The following is a 21,007-nucleotide window of genomic DNA, read 5'->3' on the forward strand; positions in this document are numbered from 1 at the left end:
CTATAAGCATGCTTAACAGCTAGATTATATTTTACCCAAACGATAAACCCTCCAAGATCAGATCAGTGGACAATAGTCAATAACTTGAGCTCATCCAAGAAAAAAGTAGCAGTTTATTACTGCAAATGAGGAAAGCTAAAAAGCAAAGACATGATCACCTGCACAAAGAAAGTAGATTAGGATTTAAGGTAGGATTTACATTTCTGACTCCCATTTTAAGAAAAACCCTTTTTCCTAATTTTCTACTATATTCATGACCTTCAGGAATGTTTTGGTCCTTTTGACTAAATTTCTACTACATCCAGTTTGAACGCCTACTGAACATCTTTGCCAAGGCTTCCTTCACCTCTTTGTTTCTTAAAGTGTAAATGAAAGGGTTTAATATCGGAGTTACAACAGTGCTAAAGATGTTGATTGTTTTATTCAAATCCAATGAGTTCTGTGCAGAAGGCTTGACATACAGAAAAGTGATGGAGCCGTACCAGATAGTCACAACAGTGAGATGGGCAGAGCAAGTGGAAAAGGCCTTTTGCCGGCCTTCGGCTGATGGGATTCTCAAGATGGTGGAGATGATGTAAAAGTAGGAGACCAGTGTTATCACACATGAAACCACAACAACAATGATTGAGATAATGAATGCTGCCAGTTCAATGAGGCTTGTGTCAGTGCAGGAAAGCGCTATCCAGGAATCTATGTCACAAACAAAATGATTGATGATGTTAGGGCCACAGAAAGACAACCTGGCTATTAGAGATGCCAGCACAGAGATAGCCAGGAATCCACACAGCCAAGAGATAAGGGCCAGCCAAACAGTGATGGTACTGTTCATGAGGGAGCTGTAGCGCAACGGGTGGCATATGGCCAAATAGCGGTCATAGGCCATGACAGCCAGGAGGAAACATTCTGTAGAACCCATGGAGAGGAAAAAAAAGAATTGCAGGAAGCAGACCGTGAAAGAGATAGTTTGGCTTGTCCCTAGCATGACACCAATAGCCTTGGGGACACATGCTGTGGTGAACCAGATCTCCAGGAAGGAGAGATTGCAAAGGAAGAAGTACATGGGGGTGTGGAACTGTGGGTGGAGCCACACTAAAGCTATGATGGACACATTCCCTAGGATTGTTAGCATGTACATCACAGAAAACAGCACAACAAGGGACATCCGGAAATACAAAGTGCCAGGAAAGCCCAGTAAGATGAACTCTTGCACACTTGTTTGGTTTTCTGTTTCTTTACTGGTCATGAGGTCCATCTGCCAAGAAATAAGAGAACATTGGAGGCAAGCAGTTGAAGTGCTGAACTCAGTTAGATACTACACAAACTTGAATGTTCAAGTGCTGGGCTGTAACACCTTACCCTGTTGTAATGTCTGTCAACGGCCTTGTCTAGATGAAGTGTCAGTGTGTGGCAAGCCAGCGTGTGAATCTACAGTGCACTGTGTGTCAATGCGGGCACTGTTACCACTCAGTAAAAAGTTCCCATCAAACTACTCCTGTTTTAAATTACAGTAAATCAAAGCACACTAAGCAACTATTGGTGGGAAGCAGCAAGATTCACACGGAAACTTAAAGCATGTCTAGACCGCACACTTCTTTTGACAGGGTGTTTGGCAAACAGTGTATATACAGCTTGCCTGCCCCTAGCATTGGTAATAATACCCGTGTAGATGGTGAGACTCTGCTTTGGCAAGTAGAGTAAACATATGGCCAGGGGCGGCTCTAGAAATCGGGCTGCCCCAAGCAGCGCGGAGCGCTGCGCCGCCCTTCCCCGGTCCCGCGGCGGGTCCCCTCTTCCCGCGGCTCCGGTTGAGCTCCTGCCGGCATGCCTGCGGCAGGTCCACCGGAGCCCGGGACGAGCGGACCTGCCGCAGTCATGCCTGCGGGAGCTCAACCGGAGCCGCGGGAAGAGGGGACCCGCCGCAGTCATGCCTGCGGCAGGTCCGCTCATCCCGGGCTCCGGTGGACCTGCCGCAGGCATGCCGGCGGGAGCTCCACCGGAGCCAAATGCCGCCCCCCCGGGAAACGGCCGCCCCAAGCGCCTGCTTGGCGCGCTGGTGTCTAGAGCCGCCCCTGCATATGGCACTTCTTTTGCAGGCATATAGATACATACACAGCTCATCCCTTTAGCACTGGTATAAATAGCTGTGTATATGGTGAGGCACTGCTTAGGCAAGTAGAGGAAAAACATGTCTGAACCCTGTGGACATTTATGGAAGTAGGTACCTTACACAGCTCTTTACTCCCCAAAGCTGTGTCTCCCCCATCCACAGTGCCATCTTTAGCAGCGTGGTGTCTCACTGCCTCCCCACTGCTGGAGCCTTTCCCTGGCACAGTGAAGTACTCTGAAATCTCCCTCCTGACAGAGTCTTTCACTCCCACATGTAGCTACACACCGCAATGTGGACTCAGCTTCCTCTTCACTGTGGTGCTTAGCTACATCACCCCTGTGCTGCTGAAAGTGTTGTGCAGTGTAGACGAAGCCCTGGTGCGTGCTGTAGACTGACAGCCCAACTTGCTGCACACTAACAACAAACAACAAACCCAAACACTCATATGAACCTTATGGCAAAATGACACAATTTTTTTTCAACACTAGTGTAATTGTTAACCTTCCAACAATGTTCAGGTGATTGCTAAATATGGAGAGAAGCATCAACATTCCTGTAAGATTTATTTTTTAAGGCTGTTGACACATTTATCATTCATGTAACTTGCTTAAAAATTCCACTAGGTACGAATCCACCTAGCACTTAGGTGCTATTGAAAATCTTACAATTTTTTTCTTTTTCAGATATTAGCTGTCATCCTCCCCAGCTTCCTGAATCTCTCCTCTATTTATATTTCAGTAACTCCTAGAGACTTCAGCTGAGATCAGGGGGCCATCAGAGTACTGTAGAAACATAGAGTAAAAGAAAGACCTTTCCCTAATGAGATTACATTTTAAATAGACAAAGGGTGGATGGAGAAACAGATGCACACAGATGTCAAGTAATTCACCCAAAGCCAAACACAGCAAGTTGAAGATAGAGGTGAGAAAACAATCCACATGTCCTGATTCCCAGTTCACTGCCCTATGCACTAGATCATACTCTCAGTGAAAGCAATTGGATGATCAATTATTTCTGGATGCCAAGTAGTTTTGGCTGAAAATTTCCCATCAAAACTTGTTTTCAACAAAAAATATTGGCTTTTAAACTAAACAAATATTTTCATGGAAATTGTGTCTTCTCCAACCCCCCAAATTGTTTAATTTTGACCAGTTTTCAGGCAATGATTTCCTGTTTTTTGCTGCTTATCACACATGAGATATGGAGGACACTGAATGAGATGATGAAAGTTGTCAGCTTGACGAGTCTTGAGTCAGTGCAGGAGAGTGTTATCCAGGAATTGATGTCAATAAAGAAGGGAATGATAATGTTAGGGCCACAGAAGGACAACCTGGATATTAGAAATGCCAGCACAGAGATAGACAGGAATCCACCAGCCAGGAGCCGAGGGTAAGTTAAGCAGAGAAGGTGCTGTTCATGAGATAGCTGTAGCACATTGTATGGCATATGGCCAAATAGCAATCATAGGCCATGACAGCCAGGATGGGAAATTCTGTAGAGACCAGAGAGAATACAAAATATAGCTGCAGGATGCAGGTGGTGAAAGAGATGGTTTGGCTTCTCCCAAACATTACACCAAGGGCTTTGGGGACACAGGCCATCAATTAACATATCTCCATGAAGGAGAGATTGCAGAGGAAGAAGTACATGGGGGTGTGGAGCAATGGGTGGGTCTACATTATGGCCATGACAGACACATTCCCTACAAATTGTTAGAAAGTACATAACTGAAAACACCACTACAATGAAAATCCAAAAAATATCAAGCGCCGAAAAAGCCCAGGAGGATGAACTCCTGCACGCTGGTTTGGTTTTCTATTTCTGCCCCAGCCATAAGGTTCATTTGTCAAGACATGAGTGATCGATCATAAGGCATTTAAACATGTTGAATACTCTTTTTGATGTGCAAATATGCAGCACCTAATATCTTACCCTTTGAGAATACCAATAAACTATCTGCAGATCCACAGACCTGAACCTCTGCCCACATCTCCTAAAACACTTTGAAGATATTTTTCTGAGCTGTGGGATTGTGGGATTTGACACTGCACCTGGCAGACCTGGCTCTTGCTTGAACTCGCTTCACCGGTGAAATTCAAGGGACGAGATTCCAGACTGAAATTCTAAGGGATTTTGACACTTTAGGGCTCTTTTTAAAATCCCAGCTGTAATACTTAGAACCCAGGTTAAAGATAAGAAAGGGGAAGGGAAGCAGGTGCTACTCAACACTGTGCTGTCCTTGTGCAATTTGCAGGCTCCTCAGTAGAGAGAAGAGCTCCACTCCTCATTCCTCTAAGGCCCATGAGTGGCCAGTGGGGTGGCTGACCCAAAGGCATCGTTCTGCTGTTGCCGGTCTAGCCCATCAACCCCACTTCACCCACCCGTGAGAAAGCCATACCGGCAGGCGCGCAATATAAAAGGCAAAATGTGACGTTGTACCTAAAGCACATTTGCTGTCTGCTGTGAATTGCTTGATTCACTGTGAAAGAGTCTCCCTTTTGTTCTCAGAAATGTATCATCTTAAATTTTACTCTCCCTTTTTATCTCCCCCCCAGGTGCAAATGTTTCTATGCTCCCCCTATCATCTCCATCCCTGAGGTTATCACAGATTAGAAGGCAAAAAAAAACACACTTGCGATGAAATGTTTTCTGAGCTCATGCAGTCCTCCCACACTGATAGGGCCCAGCTTGGAGACATTCAGTGGCAGAGGCCAGGAAAGAATTAAGCGTGTGCGAAGAGCAGAGGCAGGACGCAATGCTGAGGATAATGGGGGAGCAAACAGACATGCTGAAGCATCTGTTGGAACTGCAGGAAAGCCAACAAGAACACAGACTCCCACTGCATCCACAGTAAAAGTGCATGCCCTCCTCTCCATGTTCCATATCCGCCTCACCCAGATGCCCAAGAATGCAGAGGGAGGGGGGGAGGCTCCATACACCCTGCCACTCCACTTCAGAGGATGGTCCAAGCAACAGAAGGCTGTCATTCAAACAGTTTGATTTTTAGTGTGGCTACAATAAACAATGTGGCCTTGTCCTTCCCTCCTCCCCCACCCCACCCGGGCTACATTGTCCGTTATCTCATTTTTTTTAATTAATAAAGAAAGAATGGTTTCAAAACAATAGTTACATTATTTTGAAGGGGGCTGGGTGTTTGGCTTACAGGGAATTAAAATCAACAAAAGGGGCGGGTTTGCTTCAAGGAGGAACACACACAACTGTCACACTGAAGCCTGGCCAGTTATGAAACTGGTTTTCAAAGCCTCTCTGATGCACAGCGCACCTTGCTGTGCTCTTCTAATCGCCCTGGTGTCTGGCTGCTCAAAACTGGACACCAGGCGATTTCCCTCAACATCTCACCCTGCCATAAACGTCTTCCCCTTACTCTCACAGATATTATGGAGCACACAGCAAGCAGCAATAGCAATGGAATATTGGTTGCACTGAGGTCTGACCTCGTCAGCAAACAGTGCCAGCAAACATTTCATAGAATCATAGAATTCAAGATCAGAAGGGACCATTATGATCATCTAGTCTGACCTCCTGAAAGATGCAGGCCACATAAGCCGATCCACCCACTCCTGAAATAATTCTCTCCCTTGACTCTGCTGTTGAATGCTCCAAATCATGATTTAAAGACTTCAAGTAGCAGATAATCCACCAGCAAGCGACCCCTGCCCCATGCTTCGGAGGAAGGCAAAAAACCTCCAGGGCCATTTAAACGTCGAAAGGCACATTCTACTACCATTTTGCACTTGCTCAGCCTATAGTTGAACTGCTCCTTACTACTGTCTAGGCTGCCTGTGTAAGGCTCCATGAGCCATGGGACGGTAGCAAGGGGTAGGCTGGGTCCCCAAGGATAACTATTGGCATTTCAACATTCTGAATGGTAATTTTCTGGTCTGGGAAGTAAGCCCCTTCTTCCAACTGCTTGAACAGCATGCTATCTGCAGATCACAACCCTCAACCTCTGCCCCTGTCTTCTAATACCATTTTCAAGATACTCATCTGGCCTCTGGGATTGTGGGATTTGACTCTGCACCTGGCAGACCTGGCTCTTGCTTGAACTTGCTTCAAAGGTGAAATACAAAGGACAGGATTCCAGGCTGAAATTGTAAAGGATTTTTGCACTTTAAGGCTGTTACTAAAATCCCAGCTATAATACCTAGAACCCTGATTAAAGCTAAGAGAAGGGAAGAGAAAGGAAGCAGGTGCTATTCAACACTATTCTCTCTTTGTACACATTTCAGCCTCTCCAATAGAGATGAGAGCTCCACTCCTCATTCCTCTAAGGCCAATGAGGAGCCAGTGGGGTGGCTGACCCAAAGGCATCTTTCCCTGTTGCTGGTTTAGCTCATCAACCCCACTCCACCCATCCCTGAGAAAATCCAAAGCCAACAATGACAAAAACAATACAATTTCTTTTACATTGAAAACAACCATTTCATTGAAACTGGAATATTTCACAGAAACGTCATTTTAACAAAAATTTCATCTGGGTGTGTTCTTCTGCCCAGGATGAAATTTCTGATCAAAGTGAGACAAAATGAAAGAGATTAGCTCTATTAAATGGTGATTCAAGGTTTGAGTTCCTCCTCTGAATCAATTGAAACTCAGACTTTAACATGAGTCTCCCATAACTCAGGGAATGGCTCTAAACACCTGGCTGTTGTGTGGTGGAGCTCTTCCATTCTGTTTTTGCTGCCAACATTTTTGAAAGGTCTAGTGTTCTTTCCATACTGGAACAAAACAAAATTTGAAACCTTGTTTTTTTTTTCTTCACAAAATGGAATTCTTGTTTTCCCACCAGTCCTTCTAAGGCCTTTAGAAAACCCCACCCAAATTCCCAGTAATAAGAAATCAACATTAGGAATTAAAAAATATGTTTATTATTTATTGTGTGTCTTCTGGTAGAACCTTAAGATCCCACTTAGGGTTGAGACCCCATTGAACTGAGCATTGCACAGACATAGCATAGAAGATCATCCCTACTCTAAAAAGCTTACAGTCTAAAAGACAAGCCAGACAAACAGGTGGAGACAAACAGCAAAGAAACAGCTTCCCAGAAGTACAGTAAAATTACTTCCCAATTTCCCTTCAATATTACAGTCCCCCCCTTCAACTGAACTCCCCATGGCTCTGTTTTCAGTCAAACCCTTAGAGATTGGGTAGACCAGAACAATAGTCTAACTTGTTAGAAATCATGTTCCAAACACTACCCAATACCAAATACTTCAGAAACAACCTATTACCCACTCTACTATTCAATGTACGTCCACCACATTGAACAAAGGACATTGTTCCCTGAACTGAGATAGACGTCAGTTTACAGAAGAAAGAATAAATGATTGATAGTTATTTTAGGATGGTATTTTCAAACAGGACAGAAGGAGTAGTTGAAATAGAAGCTGTGTGACTAACTTTGAAAACCCCAGCTGTGATACCTATCCTCTCCATTTTAATTTTAATTTATTCTTGCACAGCTAACAATGCTGAACACTCGTATAGCTCTTTACATCTGCATAGTAATGTGTGAAGAATGGCTATTAATCCACAGGACATGCCTACACATGAATGGCCTGATTTCAGGCACTTTGGAGTGAATGGTTGACTAGGTCAGTATGATTGTTTCCATTTTACAGGTGGGGAAACTAAAGTAGGGATGTGAAGTGATCTGTTCAAATCACAGAGGCAGCTTAGTATAGTACACAAGAGCTGAGATTCCCATTCCTGTGCCCTCTGCACTGATCAGAAATAGGTAGCTAGCGCTAGATAGATAGATAGATCTTATTTTCTATTTGCCTCAGTAAAGTTACTATACTAGTAAATTCCAAGAGTTAATGTATTAGAGCTTCTTGAAATTTTTGTAGCAACACATTTCTTGATGGAAACTGTCTTTTTGATGAAACTGAGATTTTTGCAAATGAATAAATAAAATAATTTGGGGGTTTTCATCTAAACAGTAACATCTCCAGCAAAAAGAATTTTCTGGGGACTGAAGAACAAAACATTTTGATTGAAACCTGAAAATTTTGGTTAACTGAAAACTTATTGGGTTTTATTTTTTGGACAAAAACCCGAGAAAAAAATTAAAGGATATTTTGGACAAAAACAAAAATTTGACAAAAACAAAAAATGTTGATGTAATACAATAATTTCACAAATGACTCTATCAGTTATACAATTCACAAAAAATACTATTTTCTTTTGTTCATTTCTAGACTATATTCTATATTTAAAAAGTGGAATAAAATAGACTCATTCCTTGAGTACAGGTGTGTTAACTCTTCAGTGAGGTAAACTTTTTGAACAGCAATTTTCAGGTAGCTCACATTCCCAGGAAAGGCAAACCTATTTCTCAATACAGTTACTTTAAACTATGATTCCAGGATAGGCTGGATCTGGCTAATGGTTCTAACTTACCATGTCTTCTGACAGAGCTTGTCAATAAAAGCTCTCTTCATTCACAATCTTTTCCTCACTGGATAACACACAGTAGCCTTGGTTGCTGAAAAATGGTGCATCATACCTACCTTGTTTCTCCTGCTTTTTCCCCACCTAAATAGATAGCAAATATAGGAATATTTCACATATGGTTCATGTTTCCATTAAGGTCATTTTACCCCTCTGTAGCAATGAAAAGGGACCTTAAAATATGTGTGATAAGTATAATCCTCTCCAATTTTAAGCCTCCATTCTACTGCCAGTGTGGTGTGAAGCATTGTTAGCATAAATGAGAACGTGCCTCTTCAAAACCAAAAGACAGGCAAATTCTGTAGATTTTGACATTGGTAGGAATCTTTTCCCATCATCATCCAGCTGGCTTTACCCCTACATACCTTGTTAATGAACTGCAGCTCAAATTGGCTGCATGAGGAGATTTGTTTTGTACTCCACCCCCACCTTCCCAGCACCCTGAGGATATTCAGTCTCAACTGAATTTCACAGACTTCCCTAGAATGTATAACAGACTCTGCTGAGTCAGGCTGGTCTCCTGGTGAAAGCACAGTACTGGCAGCCTGGAGACCAGCATTCTAGTTCTGTCTTTGCCAAATGCTTACTACACAGGGGGAGGAGCTTTGGTGTGTTACTTAAGCTCCCTCCCCCAGCCTCATTTTCCCTACCTGTAAAATAATGGCAAATGCTAAAATGTCACCCCTTCCGCTTGCTGGGCACAGACAAAGAGTGGGACAGAGGAAGCCACAACCATGATTTTTATTGGTCCTACAAAACCAAGGAATTTATGCTTCATATACTTGGCACCTTCTACAGGCACCTAACCTATGCCCCATTTCCATATATACAGATACAGAGCACTCCTGTAGCAGAGGGAAGTAAGCTGCCCCATGTCAAGTGTATAAGGGAGGAATTATGCCTTGGAGCGGTGTCTCTGACCACCCTTAGGTTTAGCTTTAGGTTCCTAACCCTTAGGCGCTGACTCCGTAGGTGTTCTAGTGCTCAAGCACCCACAGGAAAACAGTCAGTTGCCCTTAAGTCAGGATGGGGTAGAAAGGAGTGAGCGGCAGGTGGGAGGTGCTCAAGGGAGGGGGCAGAGAGGAATGAGTGGCGGGAGTTCGGGGGATGGGGCGGAGCGGGGGCAGGGCCTTGGGGAAAGAGGTTGAGTGGGACCTCATGGTGGAGCGGGAGTTGAGCACCCACTGGAAAAAAGAAAAATCAGCTCCTGTGTCCTAACCCAACTGAAATCAACAGGAGTCAGGCATCTAAACTGCTTAAGGACTTTTGTGAATCCCTCAAGACATCTACCTTCAACTCATCTCCAAAGAAGATTGTATCTTTACTTAGAAGCTACAGTCTGTATTCTTCTTCTTCTTCAGTGCTTAGCCAAATGGTTGGCCATAGCAATTGTTCACCATTTGGTCCATCTCTGTGCGGCCGCAAGGGTTTTTCAGGGGCCAAAAGTCCAATGTCAGAACACACTTGATGCACTCATGTAATAGGGGGTCTGCCTCTGGGCTGCCTCCACCCCTTGGCTGGTGGAATTTTATCCTGGAAGTTACAAGCCACCCGGAGAACGGCGTTTGCAGGAAGGTCATGCGGCATTCTGGCGGCATGTCCGAAAAGCATAAGACGCTGGTTGCGGACAATAGCCCTAGTAATCTGTAGACTGGAGTGACCATAAATGTCTGCATTATGAATGAAGTCGTACCACTTTATATCAATATACTTCATTGCAGAGCTGGATTACCCCATACGCAGACTAAGCATGTGTTTAGGGCACTAGCAAAGCAGGGGGCACCAAAAAAAAAGAGATTTAAAAAAAAATTGATAGTTGATATTTCGAAAAAAAGCATTGACGTAGTAATCATGGGAAAAATCAGAACTTTTTTAGACTTCCTCACACTCCACTCCACACTCTTCCCCCGTTTTTCTGTTCTCTTTTTATTACTTATCCCCATCTAAACCATGGGGGCCTCCTATTAACGTAAATCAAAATAATGTGAGGAAATCAGATCCTGTCATGTATTGCAATAAAATTATGTTTTATTATTGATATATTCTTCTGAGTTATACACACTTGATTCTGTGTGTAATTTTTATTTTTTTTTAAGTTCAGATAACTGAGATAAGGGGCAGGATGAAACATAACCAACTGAGTGGAGCACAGAAACATAAACCGTTGGAAGAAAAGAAACAAAAACCTAGTGAAATTTTCCAAAATCTTCCAAAACTGACATCATTTTTCAAAGCGGATCCATCAGAAGCAACATCTTCTCTCAGTAGCACCGACATTGTTTCAAAACCTGTAGGCATTTCAGAGACTGACCCCTCTTCTATTGGTGAAACAAACACGATTCCAGAACCTGTGGATGTGTCTGTGACTGTAACTGATCATCCTACTCCTGTTGGTAAGCAGACATTGTTCTAGAAGGTGTGGATGTGTCAGAGATTGAACCTGCTCATGCTGTAAATTATAGGAGAAAAGATCCTGGTATGCGGGTTGATTTCAGTACCGATGATGTAGCTTACTGGATAGATCATGGACCAAATGACTGTCAACACCACACTGGGCCATTTGAGAAATCATGTTGGACTTTTACCAATGGCAAACAAACAAGATATTGTCCACAAAAAATATCTTTCGGCATGAAAGCGAATGGTGAGAAATACACTTGAGAATGGCTACTGTATTCACCATCAACAGGGTCTGTGTACTGTTTTGTTTGCAACTTTTTGTATATAAACCTTCAACATCCCGGTTTGCTGCAGATGGATTTAGTGACTGGCAGAATACTGTTTTAATTGAACAACATGAAAATAGCACGACTCACAGAGATTCAATGTTGACATATTTAAATTGAAGACAGGACTTTGGATTGACACAAAAATTGGAAGAACAAATTAAAGGGGAGCATGAATACTGGCAACATGTCTTGCAGCATGTTAGAGCTGTTATTCAAACATTAGTTGAACGTGGTCTGCCTTTCTGGGGATCAAATGACACATTTGGATCATTATAGAATGGAAATTTCTTGGGATTGTTGGAGCTTGTGGCTCGGATTGACCCATGTTTTTCAGGCCATATCTCAAAATATGGGAATGCTGGCAAAGGTAACCATCATACTTATCCAAGACAATATGTGATGAACTCGTTGGTCTAATGAGTGACAAAGTTCATTCAGCTATTGTGGATGAAATAAGTACTGCTAGGTACTTCAGTTTATCTGATGACTCTACACCTGATCTTTCACATATTGATCAATTGAGTATTGTACTAAGATATATGTCTCCCACAGATGGAAAACCAGTTGAACGACTTATAACATTCCTCAGTTTGAAAGGCCACACTGGTGAAGAAATGGCAAATCAAGTACTGCATTATCTGTGAAAACAGTTCAGTTACTTTATACATTTTTCTCTGCCTCAACATGCCAATGGGCAATTCGTAAAACATATTTGGGCAATGATTGTGTGTTGAAATCTCTTTCTAATACTCGCTGGGAGGCACGTGAAGTGACAACAAGTGCAATTCTGGAGTCCTACTCAAAGATTGTGGATGCATTGGAAAGTATAGCTGAAGACCAATCACAAAAGGGGGAAATTATATGAGAGGCAGAAAACATTGCAAACAAGATGCAAGAACTAGAGTTTGTATTTATGTTGACCATGTGGAATGAAATTTTACAACACTTTTACCACACAAGTCAAGCTCTCCAAGAAAAAGAATTGGATTTGGAAACATATGCAGACCTCTGTCAATCAATAGCAGACCACTTACACACTTTGAGGAATGATTTTGAAAGAATTGAAGACATATCAAAAGATATCTTGCCTGTTACTAACTTGCCTGTTACTAACTACAGTCCCGCAAGTGAATCAGGAAAAAACAAGCAAATGATAGCAGTGAAACAGAAACTGCATTGAATCCTAGAGACAAATTTTGTGTATCTACTTACTACGCTATAATTGGTACACTCGAAGCTCATATGAAGAGGAGAGGTGAAGTGTACAAAGTAGTATCAAGTAGATTTTCTTTTCTAAACAATATGGACTTATCTGACGAGCAATATTCACAAGGTTCCCAAAAGCTAGTTGACTCATACCTTGTTCACTTGAACATGAATCTCTGTGGAGAAGTGTGGCACTTCCACTGTTATATGCGCACTAACTTTAATGAAACAGGAAAAATGAAATTCAGTCACATTGATCTTCATGACACAATATTGAAAGATGGAATATAATGTGTATTTTCAAATTTAGAGATCCCACTACATATTTTTCTAAAATTGATGATTACTAACTGCTCGGCAGAACACTCTTTTTCTCAGATGAAAAGAATAAAAAACCCTCAGTGAACAAAAATGTGTCAGGACAAACTTGATTCACTTTCCCTATTGTGTATGGAAGCGGACATGCTTCGTTGAGTCAGCTTCGATAAACTTATCCAGAATTTTGCAATCAGAAAATCTAGAAAGAAGCTATTTTAATTTCAGCATATATATATGTTTTGTGTCATTTTGAAAAATAAAATTTTACTTTACAGTATAGTATTGTTTTTATTTTGAATTGCATATGGGAAGACACCATAATCTTTTCAGTGCTTAGGGCCTCTAAAGGTCTTAATCCGGCTCTGCGTCACTGGCATTTTGTGTGGAAAGCTCCGGCTTTGCCCAGTCTGAGCGGCAGAGTGTCCATGTTTCACAGCTGTACAGTAGTACAAAGAGGATACTGCTCGAATAGATCCTGAACGTGGTTATCATGCTGAGATTATGTTGATTCCATATTCGTCATAAATGACACATGGCAGATGCTGCATGCCAATCCGGTGAAGAACTTCCATATGAGAGTTGGAGGAACAGGTGAGAATAGAACCCAAATATGAAAAGCTGGAGACTGCTTCAACAGTTTCATTATTCAAAGAGATTGGAATGGTGGATGTGCCTGATCCTCAGTTGTGCAGCTTTCTTTTTGACTACGAAACATAAAGGCCAATCTTGGTGACTCCTCCTCTATTTGCTGGAATGCATCGCGAAACCTGTCTGGGCTCTGTACTAGAAGAACCACCTCATTAGCATAGTCAAGGTCTGAGAGCAAGAGATCATGGATCTTAATGCCTATGAACCTGATGGAATGCTGCATTATGAAATCCATTGCCCAACAAAAAAGTGCAGGGACCAAGAAACAGCCCTGCCTGACGCCAGATACGGATTTAAAAGATGCTGACATCCGATTGTCCAGATATACAGGGGCAGTGGTTCTATTATGCAGCTCGCTAATCCAGTCCAGCATACTACCCCTACAGTGGATTTCCTCAGATTCACAAGTTCAATTTATTCCACATTAGTAGACTCCGTAATGTCGAGGAGCATACATACCTTCATGAGTCATTACAGGCCTGAAGGTCCTTGAGTGAGGTGAGATGATGAGGACACCAATTCATCCAGGGGGAAAACCTCTCTGTGGCAGCAACAGGCATTACTCACAGGCAAAAAAGTCCCCATTGCATAGGAGGCCTCCTTAGTGTTTCTAAATCAGTTGTTCTCTCCCCTTTTAGGGCAAAATAGGCAGGGACAGACAGTCAGGAGAACACACTCTCCCTCAGGCAGAGATTTCCTCCTTTTATCCCCCCCTCCAATTGGCATAGTAAGCCTTCCATCCCATAACGTTCACCCATTCACAAGGCTCAATAATCCCCTGCCTTTTACTGGCTAGGTGAGCACAGTGCAGCCTCTCATCTACTCAGCAACAAGCTTGCCTCTCTTTTTCATCAGATCTCTTAGCCAGGGTTACATATATAATATAATATATTATAAACAGATAATATATGTTACACACACACACATATATATATATAGCAATAATGTGTGAAAATTTTCACATATTGATTTTTTTCAATATCCAGTCTGAGATTTTTTGATTATTTTCAATTAATTAAAAAACATAGAAAAATGCATAATTTCTTGTGATGAAAAATGTTGACAGTGTTGACAATTTCAACTAAAATGGGCCAAATATTTTTAATGGAACTACTCTTTCTTGAAAAATGCCAGGAAAAACTAAATAAATGAAAGCAGTAGCTAGAATCTCTCGCCAGTCAAGGTGTGAACTGCTCACGACCAGAGCAGGGTGTATATTGGTGGATTTAAGACACCGGTTTAAACTCCTCAATCCCGGGCCCCCTGTTTGGGGGGCTGGTCCTGAATATAAAGTAAAGCCATCAAAATCCTACTTTCATGTGTGTCAGATGCCAGTGGCCTTCATGGGCTATTCCAGAAGCAGTGAATTGGCCAGACATATGGATATCTTTGCCATGTTCTTCTTCCTGAGCAGCAAGAGGTGGGTTGGGTAGGAGTCATGACAGCTGTCCCACGCAAGTGGATCAGAAGGAATATTCCAGGGGACAGATCTGCTGTTTTAGGGGTGTTGATCACTATCTATGGGCCAGATCTTGAGTTGGTATAAATATGATCTATTCTGAGGGTGTAGAGGTGGGAATCAAGTGGCTTTTTGCAGGCTCATTGCACAGGTGTGAATATTTCTCTCTGGCATTAAATTGCCATTTAACATGTACCCCTGGAGTGAACTCCTGGTCCTATTCAAGCCAGTGGGAGTGAAATCCTGGTCCTATTCAAGCTACTGGGAGTCTTGCTATTGACAACAGTGTGGTCTGGTTCACCCCTGGAGTCTTAAAATTCCACATCCATGCATCCACCTTTTGGAGACACCTCACAAGTAACTCAAATAGTTTCATCCTGAAGGAGAGGAAATCCTGTGTCTGTTTGTGGCTGGGAATTTGAAAATCAATGGTGTTAAGCACATAGGTGCTTTGGAAAATTTCACTAGATGCCTAAATACCTTAAAAATCTGGTCCCCTATTAGTAGCTACATAGAGAAGTACATCACATAATGGAACAGACCACCCAGATACCCAGAAAGAATCTGCTTCAATACAGAAATAACATCCCCTCTTGAGTGCACATCCCTAGTTGTCACCTTCCATCCCGCACTGGAACCCATATGGGGTATCATCAAACAACTACAGCCCATACTCAGTGGGGACCCCATCCTGAAATAAATCTTTCCTGAACTCCCTCTCCTGGCCTTCAAATAGCTCCCTGTCCTCTCCTAGCTCATCATCAGAAGCAAGCTGCTCAGAAACCAAGAAACACCAACTCAACCAGATCCTGCAAGAAAAACAGATGCAAAACCTGCAGACATATCTCTACTGCTACAATGATAACGCCTCCCACAACACACTTGTCAAGATCCATGGATCCTACATATGTCTATCACAATGTGTGGTGTACTCAGGGCCGGCTCCAGGCACCAGCTGAGCAAGCTGGTGCTTGGGGCGGCATATTCTATGGGGCGGCATTTTGCCCAATCCTAGGGCAGCACGGCTGGGGTTTCTTTCTTTTTTTGTTTGCCGCTCCGACCGCCCTGTAGGGGGGGGCAGTGAGGAGGAAGGGAGCGCCTGCAGCAAACTGGGCAGGGCAGCCCCTGTTCTTCCCTCTCCGCCGACTGGAGCGGTGCAGAGCCCTTCTGGCAGGCGGCACAGTGGTCGGGACTGCGGGACAAGCACCCCGCTGAAGCCCAGGCCGCCCCCCTGCTCTCTCTCTCTCCCCCGCTCCCTCCCCTTCCTCCCGCTAGACTTGGTGCACACTCCGCTGCACGTCAGCAGCACAGGGAGTCCCCCTGCACCCTGGCTCTGGCTGCCCAGCAGAGGGTTTTTTTTGTTTTTTTCCCCCTGCTTTGCCGCTCCGGACGCGCCATTTTCCCCCCCTCCCCCCCGATTTGTCACTCCGGCCATGCTGCAGGTCCCTCCCCTCTGCTGCTCCGGCCACGCCGCAGGGTTTTTTGTTTGGTTATTTTTTTCCCCTCCTGCTTTGCCGCTCTGGCCGCTCCACAAGTTTTTTCTTTTGTTTTCTTTGCCGCTCCGGCCGTGCTGCAGGTATCCCCCCCTGACTTTGCTGCTCCGGCTGGGCCACAGGTTTTTTTGTTTTGTTTTGTTTTTTCCCTGCTTTGCCGCTCCGCCCCCACCCTTTTTTTTTTTTTTTTTGGTTGGGGCGGCAAAAAAGCCAGAGCCGGCCCTGGGTGTACTTCATCCAGTGCACTAAACGCCCCAATAGCACCTATGTGGGTAAAACCAGACAATCACTACACTCATAAATAAACTCATGCAGGAAAATGATAAAAGACAAAAACACCACATCACCTGCAAGTGAACACTTTACACAAAGTGATCACTCTATATCTGGTCTATCAGTCCTAATCCTCAAAGGAAACCTGCACAACACTTTCAAAAGATGACCCTGGAAGCTTGAATTCATAATTTTGCTAGACACTAAAAATCATGGTCTTAATAAAGACACTAGATTTATAGCTTATTGCAACAATCTGATACCCACTAACCTCTCTTTGTGTCCTTTCATCGGGTGACCCTTGGTTTTTGTATTGTGGGAAAGGGTAACTAACACTTTTCAATTCACTTCTTCCACACCTTTCTTGATTTTCTAAATCTCTATTATATCCCCCTTAATCATGCTTAAGTACTCCACTTAGAAAGTAACCATCAGTTGCACACATACAATATGGGAAATGACTGCCTAGGAAGGAGTACTGCGGAAAGAGATCTGGGGATCACAGTGGATCACAAGCTAAATATAAGACAACAGTGTAACACTGTTATAAAAAATGCAAACATCATTCTGGGATGTATTAACAGGAGTGTTGTAAGCAAAACACGAGAAGTAATTATTCCTCTCTACTCAGTGCTGATACGGCCTCAACTGGAGTATTGTGTTCAGTTCTGGGTGCCACTTTCAGGAAAGAGGTGAACAAATTGGAGTAAGTCCAGAGAAGAGCAACAAAAATGATTAAAGTCTAGAAAACATGACCTATGAGGGAAGATTGAAAAAAAATGGGTCTGTTTAGTCTGGAGAAGAGAAGGCTGAGCGGGGACATGATAACAGGTTTCAAGTACATAAAAGGTTGTTACAAGGAAGAGGGAGAAAAAAAATATTCTTAACATCTGAGGATAGGAAAAGTGGCATGGGGTACAGCAGGGGGCTCAGGGCAGGGAGTTGGGGTGCAGGGTGCAGGAGGGGTTTGGGCTCTGGCCCAGCACTGCTTACCTGGAGTGGTATTAGGGTGGCAGCAGTGCACACAGAGGCCAGAGCAGGCTCCCTACCTGCCTGTACTGGCCCTGGCCTGGTGGTGCTTTAGCCACTGGGGGAGGGGAGCTCCGCGTGCTGCTCTTCCTGTGGGTGCCTCGCCCAAAGCTCCCATTGGCCACGGTTCCCCATTCCCGGCCAATAGGAGCTTCGGGGGAGAGACCCACGGGCAAGAGCAGCACACGGAGCCCTCTGCTCTCCCTCCCCTAGGGGCCACAGGGATGTGATACTGGTCACTTCCTGGAGCAGCTCAGGGCCTGCGGCGCCACAGGGGTGGCAATCCCGCCAGTCATATCTAAACCCCTGAGGGGCTGGATCCAGCCCATGAGCCGCAGTTTGCCCACCCCTGGTCTAGATAATACTTAGTCCTGCCTTGAATGCAGGGGGCTGGACTAGATACCTCTCAAGATCCCTTCCAGTTCTATGATTCTGTTAGCCTTTTAGACTTCTTTTGTGTATTGAGATGAAGTTTTCAGAGAACTAGCCACAATGACTCCAAGATCTCTTTCTAGAGTAGTAACAGATAATTTAGAACCCACCATTACCATTTTATATATATAGTTTGGATTATTTCTTCCAACGCACATTGCTCTCACTTATCAATGTTGAATTTCATCTGCCATTTTGTTGCCCAGTCACCCAGTTTACTGCAGTCAGGTTTGGACTTAACTATCTTGAATAATTTTTTATCATCTGAAAACTTTGCCACTTCACAGTTCATTTCCTTCCCCAGATCATCAATGAATATGTCGAACAGCACAGGTCCCAGTACGGATGCTTGGGAGACCCCACTCTTGATCTCTCTCCATTTTAAAAACTGACCATTTATTCTTACCCTTTGTTTCTTATTTTTTAACCGGTTACTGATCCATGAGAGGACTTTCCCTGTTATCCCCTGAATAATTTCCTTCAGAGACTTTGGGGAGGGACCATGTCAAATGCTTTCTGAAAATCCTAGTACACTATATAGACTTCATCACCCTTATCCACATGTTTGTTGACTCCCTCAAAGAATTCTAATAGATTGGTGAGGCATGAATTCTTTACAAAAGGTGTTTTGACTCCTTCACAACAAATTCTGTCCATCAATGTGTCTGATAATTCTGTTCTTTAATATAGTTTCTACCAGTATGCTCAGTACTGAAGTTAGGATCACTGGCCTGTAATTCCCAGGATTGCCTCAGAGGTCCATTTTAAAAATTAGAGTTACATTTGTTACCATCCAGTCATCTGGCACAGAGGCTGATTTAAGTGATAGGTTACATATTACTGTTTGTACTCCTGCAATTTCATATTTGAGTTCCTTCAGAACTCTTGAGTGAATATCATCTGGTCCTGATAATTTATTTCTGTTTAATTTATCAAATTGTTCTAAAATCTCTTGTATGGATACATCAGTATGGGACAGTAATTCAGTAAGGTCTCCCTAGAATATTGCAGGAAATTGCCATGTCTGTCACAGTTAGTTCCATGGCATCACACAAGTCCCCCCCCTACTTGAAAATATATCATCAATGTAAGTAGGGGAGATAAAGTATGAAAGTGGGAATTTCAAAGGAGCACAAGGAAACTAGTTACCTAACTTGTATTGAAATTCAATGGGATATGGGCAATTAATTTCCACACATTCCTTTGAAAATGCCAGCTTGAATCCACATCTGACACTCAATGGGAGCTTGTTACCCAACTCCCTTAGGCCTAGGCCCCGGTGTAATTATCAGTGGGTGCATCCATACAGATCCTAACAAATGCCACACAAATTTAGCAACTTGGAATTTTCAGCATACCAAATTTGTATTTCTCTCACTTGAGTTCATCTGTAAGTCAACATCAGGTTGTTACAGTCAATGAGGAACCCTATAAAATAAAGGAATGTTCACATGCACTAAGAATGATCTTCAGGAAATTTTACTTTGGGTCTCTTTGAGAATATTTCTACTAAATGCAGACCATTTGAAAATGACTTTACATCCCACTGATTACCTTTTCCAGGGCTCGCTTCACCTCTTTGTTTCTTAGAGTCTAAATGAAAGGGTTTAATAGAGGAGTTACAATAGTGTTAAAGACGTTGACTATTTTGTTTAAATCCAATGAGTTCTGTGCAGAAGGCTTGACATACAGAAAAATGGTGGAGCCGTACCAGATAGTTACGACAGTGAGATGGGCAGAGCAAGTGGAAAAGGCCTTTTGCCGGCCTTGGGCTGAGGGGATTCTACAGATGGTGGAGATGATGTAAATGTACGAGATTAGAGTTATTGCACATGAGCCCAGGAGGACATTAATAGAGACGATAAAAGTTGCCAGCTCAACGAGGCTCGTGTCAGTGCAGGAAAGTGCTATCCAGGAATCAATGTCACAGAAGAAGTGATTGATAATGTTAGGTCCACAGAAAGACAACCTGGGTATTAGAGATGCCAACACAGAGATAACCAGGAACCCACACAGCCAAGAGATGAGGGCCAGCTGAGCAGAGACGGTATTGTTCATGAGGGAGCTATAGCGCAATGGATGACATATGGCCAAATAGCGGTCATATGCCATGACAGCCAGTATGAGACATTCTGTAGAGCCCAGTGAGAATATGAAATACAGCTGCAGGATGCAGCCGGTGAAGGAAATTGTTTGGCTTTTCCCTAACATGACACCAATAGCCTTGGGGGCGCAGGCCGTGGTGTACCAGATCTCCAGGAAGGAGAGATTGCAGAGAAAGAAATACATGGGGCTGTGGAGCCACGGGTGGGTCCACACTAAGGATATAACAAACATATTCCCTACAACTGTAAGGAAATACATAATTGAAAACACCATTGCAAGGGAAATCCGAAAATACCAAGTGCCGGGAAAGCCCAGGAGTATGAATTTCTGCACGCTGGTTTGGTTTTCTATTTCTCCTCCAGCCATGAGGTCCATCTGTCAAAACATGAGGGATTATAAAGGCATTTAAACATCTTGAATACACTTTGGGATATGCAAATATGAAGCGCCAAATACCTTAGCCTATCAGGGCACCTATAAAATATCTGCAGATCCACAACCCTGAAACTCTGCCCACATTTCCTAAAACACTTTCAAGATACCTATCTGGGCTCTAGGATTGTGGGATTTGACACTGCATCTGGTAGGCTTGGCTCTTGCTTGAACTCACTTCTCTGGTGAAATACAAGGAACAGGATTCCAGACTGAAATTCTAAGGGATTTGATCACCTTAGGGCTCCCTCTAAAATCTCAGCTATAATCCTGAGAACCCTGATTAAAGATAAGATAAGGG

At 43.3% G+C, this 21,007-nt stretch overlaps 2 protein-coding genes across 2 annotated transcripts; both read right to left on the reverse strand.

Moving 5' to 3' along the window:
* Positions 1–295: 295 nt before the first annotated feature.
* On the reverse strand, positions 296–1,252 carry LOC120383062 (olfactory receptor 6F1-like). The gene has a single exon (XM_039500697.1). It carries the CDS (start codon positions 1,250–1,252, stop codon positions 296–298), a length of 957 nt encoding a protein of 318 aa, XP_039356631.1.
* Positions 1,253–19,761: 18,509 nt separating this feature from the next.
* On the reverse strand, positions 19,762–20,547 carry LOC120383809 (olfactory receptor 6F1-like). Its single transcript, XM_039502071.1, has one exon. It carries the CDS (start codon positions 20,545–20,547, stop codon positions 19,762–19,764), a length of 786 nt encoding a protein of 261 aa, XP_039358005.1.
* Between the last annotated feature and the right edge of the window lie 460 nt (positions 20,548–21,007).

The sequence above is a fragment of the Mauremys reevesii genome, linkage group 15, assembly GCF_016161935.1.
Source record: "Mauremys reevesii isolate NIE-2019 linkage group 15, ASM1616193v1, whole genome shotgun sequence".
Lineage (NCBI taxonomy): Eukaryota > Metazoa > Chordata > Testudines > Geoemydidae > Mauremys > Mauremys reevesii.